The 7429-nt window shown below is 53.5% G+C and overlaps 1 protein-coding gene across 1 annotated transcript in view; it reads left to right on the forward strand.

Moving 5' to 3' along the window:
- LOC119105419 (otoferlin) overlaps positions 1-7429 on the forward strand; it is a 283009-nt gene that overhangs the window by 41773 nt on the left and 233807 nt on the right. Inside the window, exon 3 of the mRNA XM_037228883.1 lies at positions 1593-1781. Coding sequence (XP_037084778.1) covers positions 1593-1781 — 189 coding nt within the window. The remainder of the gene's footprint in view (positions 1-1592; positions 1782-7429) is intronic.

Here is a 7429-nt window from a genome sequence, read left to right on the forward strand (position 1 = left end):
CACCGGCTAACGCTGCTGCGGGGATTTTTTTGTCCACCGGTCAACATGGAGAGAAAGCGCTACCAGATTTCACAAATATCCTTTACAAAGAAGCACGAGTTTGATGTGGTGGCTCTTGCATTTGCGAGTACGTTGGGTGCAGTGGGGACACTTGTCTCTAGTATCGGGCGAATGCGACGCAGAAAGAATGCAATTGGACTGCTAGCAGTAACCATGAAAAGGTAAGCGACAACGATTGGTCTCGCGTGTGGTTGCGTTACCTAGTGAGCTATTTGCGTTCGATTAATCGTGAAGGAGGGAACAGGAACGACACGTTTCGCATCTCGAACATGGGCTTTATCAATACAAGTGGGAGTTAAATTAAAGGATGGGGTTCATGCCGGCTCCAGTAGCAGTGATGGATCGATAGACGTTTTCCACTCAAAGCTGAGTGGACAAAAATGGCAAGGGAAAAACTTAATGAGATGGGAATGGGAAGACGCACTTAACTTGCGGGTGGGATTGATAATCGTAGTACCGTACAGGAGCTACACCTCGATATACCACTTTGTAGCTAGCGCGTCATGGTCGGCGGTAAGCCAGAATTAGTGTGTGGTCTGGAGTAATTAAAAGATAAAGGAAAAAGGAAGGTCAAGCTAAAGACTTTCCCACGAGCCCACACATCGAACACTCCACCAGCACGCATGACGTCACACATTCCAGCTGAAAATCGATCGTGCTGACGACAGATCGAACGCGAAAACGTCTGTAAGATGAAAACACAGTAAGAAAACGTCTGTAAGATGAAAGCCTTGCAGTACATGTTTGTCGAAGGTGACGTTTTTATAACCACCGGTATAAATGCGTCGCCGACCCAAGGCCGGACCAGGACATCGAGCGAGCGGCGCCTTGTTTACCGCTGTGGCGGAACGCTCCATGTGACGCGGCGGCATGATTGGCCCTCAGCCCGGGCTGCGCTTATTACGCTGAGGCTGGCGGACGGTGGAGAGGGGTGGGGCTGGGGCTGGCGGCGACAGAAGTGGCACACTTGCTGAGGCTGGCGGCGGTTCAAGAGTTTTATTCTGGCTGCCGTTCAAACCAGGACCATTTGCGACCACTTCGCGCTTTTGTATGACGTGCAATTTGCCTATGAAATATTCAACCGCGCTGAACCATCAACTGAGCGTGAAATTCGTACACAGCTGCTTTGACAGACAACTTTCTGTGGGCGCAAGGATTCAGTGGTCCCAATCGAAACATACCGAGCGTCTTGCATTGGAAGCTGTTATGAAGGCAGGTCTATTTCCATGCTAATGACAACCAGCGCCCTTGGCCCGAGGAGTCGGACCACGGTAGCCCTTCGCAATCCGACGTCACATGCACCACTGTCAGCGCCGGGCGTGGAAGGCAGTTAAGATCCACTGTTACTAAACAGACCTATATCGCTCCTTACGCTCCTGTCCCTCCAAGCGGCGGAGTTTCAGGATCAGCTTCTTTTTCATGGGGCAGCATCTGGACGGGGGCTTGTTTTGATGCAGCCACTTCCAGGAGACGGTGTTCAGCCCAGACCAGCCTCTGAGCGCGACACATTCCTGATACCCCCGTCCTTTCAGGAGGTGGAGTTCAGCCTGGACCAGCCGCTGGACCGGGACGCACTCCTGACCCTTGAGGTGGTGGCCAGGAACCGCTATCTCCAGAACAGGAGTCTCGGCGGCTACGGCCTCGTGCTGCAGCGCCTGCTTGAGGACGGCTATGTCAAGGTCAACGACTACCTCGTGGACAGCAATAACAAGATTATTCAGGTACGGCTGGCCCGGGTTTAGGTCAGCGTGAAGAAAGCTGACAGTGGTGGAGGAACATCAGGATAATGCCCGTTGATTTGGGAGGCCGGCTTGCAATAGAAGCGTGCTCGCTCTGCACACTCGGCATGGAGGCCGGGCGTGAGCGGGACAGGACAGTAGACCTTCATTTCAAAGCGAAAGCTCTGTTCTGATGGCAAGATGTAATGTGCCAAACGAGGGGTTGACCCTCCCACGTTTGGTGCGTACTTCGTTTCCCACGCATTTCGACGTGCGCCACGTTTCTCAAAGTGTCGCCTTCTTCGTTCATCGTGTCAAATGTCTCTCCACAAGTTGTTCCGCGAACGGTACACGACTTCTGCTTGCTCATCAGGAAGTCTGTGATTTACACTGTCATGCCTGAAACTGCATAGCCCTAGCAAACTTCATTACTTTCCGCCTCGTTAAGCCACCCTGGGCCAGATTGCAACCTTGCACTCTGAAGTGTGGGAAGTTCATGTCTCCGACAAGTTTGCTCAGCACGTCGATTGTCTAAGTAACGAGTCCCTAACGAACTTCTTCATGTCTGTACAAACATTTGGGTGGCCCCGAAGGAATGCCAAGCTTGCAGTAGAGCTCACATATGGCATGACATTGGGTATCAAGAGGAAAGGCTTACCTTTTGCAGTCGGGGCGCGCCGGAGTAATTGGTCACTGTGAACCCATTGTTAGACATGCACACCGGCGATGTCACTCCATGTATTCCGTTTCAAAATTTTAAAGGTGCTTCTGATACATCAAAATGGATGGTAGAGCGTGATTTTGAGTCGTCAAGGCAGATTTGGCCATCAACGTGAGTTGCCTCAAGCTCTTGTCTGTAGATATGGGTAACATCGTAGCAGTTTAGTTACATCCGTCTGTTTTTTGTTTGTTATAAATTGACAAAAAAACATCAAATTTTTCCGAAGAGTTCGTTGCCTTGGGACGTCATGTGCTAAGATGGGTTTGAGGGGGAGGGGGGGGGGGGGGGAGCGGCTTAGCCAAGTCCTGCTCAGCCCCGGGCTTAGCAGGGCCTAGCCCTGCCCTCAGAAACTGTGGAAAGTGACCTAATGTGCCACAAAAGTCGTTCTTTTTCCCGAGTTTTTGTCGCTCATTTATGTCTGAACGCTTACTTTTTCAGCTGTTCTTTGCATTGGTATGCTTTGCTGCCAATCCCGTCGCTGACACTCCATTAAAGTGAGTGTTTCGCATTTATATGCGGTTTTAAACTGAAGTAACCATATTGAAGACCTCTTGATGCAGTTCACGGCCATGCCGTTTTTAAGACATAAAGCCCTCTGGTCCCGGAGCTTGAAGGCCGCAAAGATGTGGGAGGGTTATTTGGAAGAGTATTTGAAGGTCCCCCTGCCATTTATGACATCATAATGACGTTACCCAATTCGTGCCACCTTATAAACCATGTGGTTATCAAGGCCAATGACAATATAATGGTCAAGTCATCTGTATCTGGTGTTCGTGAGCACGATTTCCATATATAACGGCTGTCAACTGGTTCTCAATAAATGTTGTGCAATGTACGTGACGTAATCAAGCAATTACGTATCTGAGAACACATTTACTTATCAGAAAAGCTGTGTTGTCTAGAGCAGCCTTTTCTACGTAAAAGTATAACAATAGTTATACGTGAGCTTGTTCCATCATATCTGACGGCATTGCTCGCATCAATGAGCAGTGTGTGGTTGCTCGTACCAGTGAGCAGCGTGGTGTTTAGCGCTCCGGCCAACACCAGGACTCGAAGGCCCGTGCTCCAGCCAGTGCCAGGACTCGGAGGCCCGCGCTCCGGCCAGCGCCAGGACTCGGAGGCCCGCGCTCCGGCCAGCGCCAGGACTCGGAGGCCCGCGCTCCGGCCAGCGCCAGGACTCGAAGGCCCGTGCTCCAGCCAGTGCCAGGACTCGGAGGCCCGCGCTCCGGCCAGCGCCAGGACTCGGAGGCCCGCGCTCCGGCCAGCGCCAGGACTCGGAGGCCCGCGCTCCGGCCAGCGCCAGGACTCGAAGGCCTGTACTCCAGCCAGTGCCAGGACTCGGAGGCCCGCGCTCCGGCCAGCGCCAGGACTCGGAGGACCGCGCTCCGGCCAGCGCCAGGACTCGGAGGCCCGTGCTCCAGCCAGTGCCAGGACTCGGAGGCCCGCGCTCCGGCCAGCGCCAGGACTCGGAGGCCCGTGCTCCAGCCAGTGCCAGGACTCGGAGGCCCGTGCTCCGGCCAGCGCCAGGACTCGGAGGCCCGCCCTCCGGCCAGTGCCAGGACTCGGAGGCCCGCGCTCCGGCCAGCGCCAGGACTCGGAGGCCCGCGCTCCGGCCAGCGCCAGGACTCGGGGGCCCGCGTTCCTCCTGGTGATTTATGGGAGCTTGCGGGCGTGGCGTCTACATGGTCATTTGGCGCCAATGACCATGCGATATTTAATGTAGACCAGAATAGATGTCATTACAAGAAAGTAGCGCGAGAACGCGGGCTTCCACATCCCGACTGCATGATTCAACATGTCGGCCCCGCCGCCATGTATTGCTCATGAGGAAATGACCTTATGCACGTGTCCGGACGAAATGTCGTACCTGAAAGGCGGAAAGGACAGATGAAGGCAAACATGGTAATACGAGTAGCAGCTCTAGCCAGTAATGACGCCAACGCCATACAAGCTTCCGCACACGCCTGAGACCGGTACCTCCTTATCTCCGCACGTATTGTGTGGCGGTGGAAGATATCGCATGGCGCAATGAATTACGCAAACGCATGTGTGCCTATGAACGCGGAGCATCCCACGTCGCCGATACGTCGTTTACAAACATACAGCTCTGTATGAAATATTATGGCATTTTTCCTGTTATATTGCAAGTGCATTGGTTCAAATGTGTTACTATCGATGACTAAATACTGGGAGCTTTAGACCTCTGAGGATGAAATGAAGGAAGCTTTTTTAAGACATCAGGATATGCCCTTAAAGGGAGCGTTACACATTTGTATGGGGTTTTGAACCGACAGCCGTCTTGAAAATCGTTCGGTGCAGTTCACAGCCCTACCCTTCCTGAGACCTCGACCGCTCTAGTCGGGGCTACTCAGATATCCATGACGCCATAATAACGCCATTCAAATCCTGCTTTTCCATTAGCCGTGCAGCGATCAAGGCCAATAAAAATACAGTAGCCGAGTCGATGATAGCCGGCCGTCAACTGGCCCTCAATCAATGGTATGCAAGGCACGATGACGTAATAAATATATGTGTTTGGCTTGAATAGCCTAAGTCGCGAAAAAAATGCTGCTGCTAAGCATGCTGGCCGTCTTCAATATTCAATTAGGCAAGTGCGGGTGCTTCGATCTCCCTTTACGAGCACCCCTCATCTGCTAATTCCGCGACAGATGATGGGGTTCAACGTTGGGTGTTATCGCGACCGGGGCAGTATAACTCCCGTAGGCAGCGACGCACCCGGGGTTCGGCGTGCTTGCACGTGTAGCTTGTCCTAGTAGTGGAGAACGTCCGCCAGAGCGGACACTAGCCTTGAGGGCGACAACGCAACAGTACACCTTTACGGCCCTTTTGAGGGCAATTATTTCGTGGTTGGAAAGTGTCTATATCACCGAAGTTTGTTCTCCACTGTCTAGAAATCATACAGAGGCAAGTGTCCACCGATAACAGTCCGTTTAATTACCACGCGCGAAGGACACTGCTTAAGAGAACCTCAGATCATCAAAAGTTTACGAAATCATGATTGCTTCAGTGAGATATACGAATGCTTCTATATCATGGGAACGAACTCTCACTCAAGAAGACCCTTTAAAATATCACTGACCTCTGGGTGACGGTCAGTCGGACGCGCGGCCGATGCAACGAGCGGGCACCGCTCGAAGCAGCCCGCATTTGACGTTGGGAAGGCCCAGCCCGCGATACGAATGGAGCACCCAGTGTACTGTGGGACTCGGAGATGTGCAGTGCCCTGCTGTGGGACTCGGAGATGTGCAGTGCCCTGCACACAATCAGGCAGTCCCGGTGGCGCACATCATCCGCGACGTTACGCCAGCCGAGTGTCTCCAGAACGAGTGAAATGTGACCGGAGCGACGGACGCCACTCACTAGCCTGGCTGTGAAGTGCATCACCATTTGCACCCTGTCTAGGTGACCCTCGGCCGCTCACCCCACATGGAGAGGCAGAAGAGGATATGGGGCAAAACGCAAATTCGAACGGAGAGCCTCAGAGCCTCAGGAGTGAAGACATTCGTTTCGTCCGCATGGCGGCACAAGGTCCTCTGATCTCCCCCAGTGTGTCGCGCTCAAATACTTGGCAACACTAGTAACCCATTTTAGTCGCCTATTCGGGCTCGAGCCCGAGCTTCGGAATGATGGACGAGTCCTTACGGAAATGAGACAATATATGGTATTGTTCTCATATTTTTCAGCCTCAAATACTTGGCAACACTAGTACCCATTTTAGTCGCCTATTCGGGCTCGAGCCCGAGCTTCGGAATGATGAACGAGTCCTTACGGAAAATGAGACAAATATATGGTATTGTTCTCATATTTTTCAGCCACTGCAACAAAAAAAACAACAAGCAGTGACATAAATGTGCCGGGCATTGGACCATGCGTATCAGTATTTTTCACGTTATCGTGTGAGAACTAAACCTACCTGACCTGATTTCCTAACCTCTCGGGAGACCAGTTTTGCCACCGAGTCGGTCCGTTCGACAGGCTCGCATCCGTCTTGGAGGTGCTGGTTACCGGCCATCCGGGTGAGGCAGCTGACCTCTTGCCCTCGGTGACGGGCCACCCTGTGGGGTAGACGACAGCAGATGCTGGTGGATCATCGGAGCAGAACAATCGCCAACATGCGTAGCGGCTCTTCCTCTTGCGACCACGCTTCGTCGATTCAGCGGCTCGCCACCACGACGCTGGGCGGACCACCGCCTAGCCCGACGCCGGTGCCAGGAAGAGGTAGGTTGTTCGGCGTGCCCGAGGCCGCTCGCCGCCGACGCTGGGCGACCCCGCCAGCCCGACGCCGTCCGGGAAGAGGTAGTGTCGGCGGCGTGCCTGAGCCCGCTCGCAGGGGACGCTGTGGTGCAGCGGATGGCTCGCGAAGCGGGTAGACGAGTTCTAGTTTTTCGGTCCCGGGGGAAATGTGTTTGCCCCAATTCAGGACGGCGTCGTTTCCGCGTTCGTTTTGGGGAATTGGGTTGTTTAGTTGTAGGGTTGATCTTGTCTGGCAGCACTTATCGCCGCGTTGACTTTTAGGGGGAAACTGTCCTACCGTCCTGACCAGCCTGAGCAATTCACTGTGGGTCGCTACGTGTAATATTACCTACAGTGCCCGTGTCCGTTGTCTTTAACAGGATCGGCAATCCACACATGTCCTAGTATTTTTTATAAGTCTTCAGCATAAGCCTTCGCTCCGAACCGGAGGCACCTGTAGTACGTCCTACCACGCCAACAAACCTCACAACTTAGCATTCAGACCTGATCCACTCCAGCACTCGAACCTGACCTAGCTCAGCAAGCAAAGCCCACCCAACCCGGCACACAACTCGACATTCAAACCTGATCCACCCCAGCACTCAAACCTCACCTGGCCTAGCACACCGGCACACGCCTCGACAGCCGGCGCTCAGTCACGCTGGCTACCAGGCGT

This window comes from Pollicipes pollicipes, unplaced genomic scaffold (genome assembly GCF_011947565.3).
Source record: "Pollicipes pollicipes isolate AB1234 unplaced genomic scaffold, Ppol_2.1 Scaffold_6138;HRSCAF=7277_pilon_pilon_pilon, whole genome shotgun sequence".
NCBI classification, from domain to species: domain Eukaryota; kingdom Metazoa; phylum Arthropoda; class Thecostraca; order Pollicipedomorpha; family Pollicipedidae; genus Pollicipes; species Pollicipes pollicipes.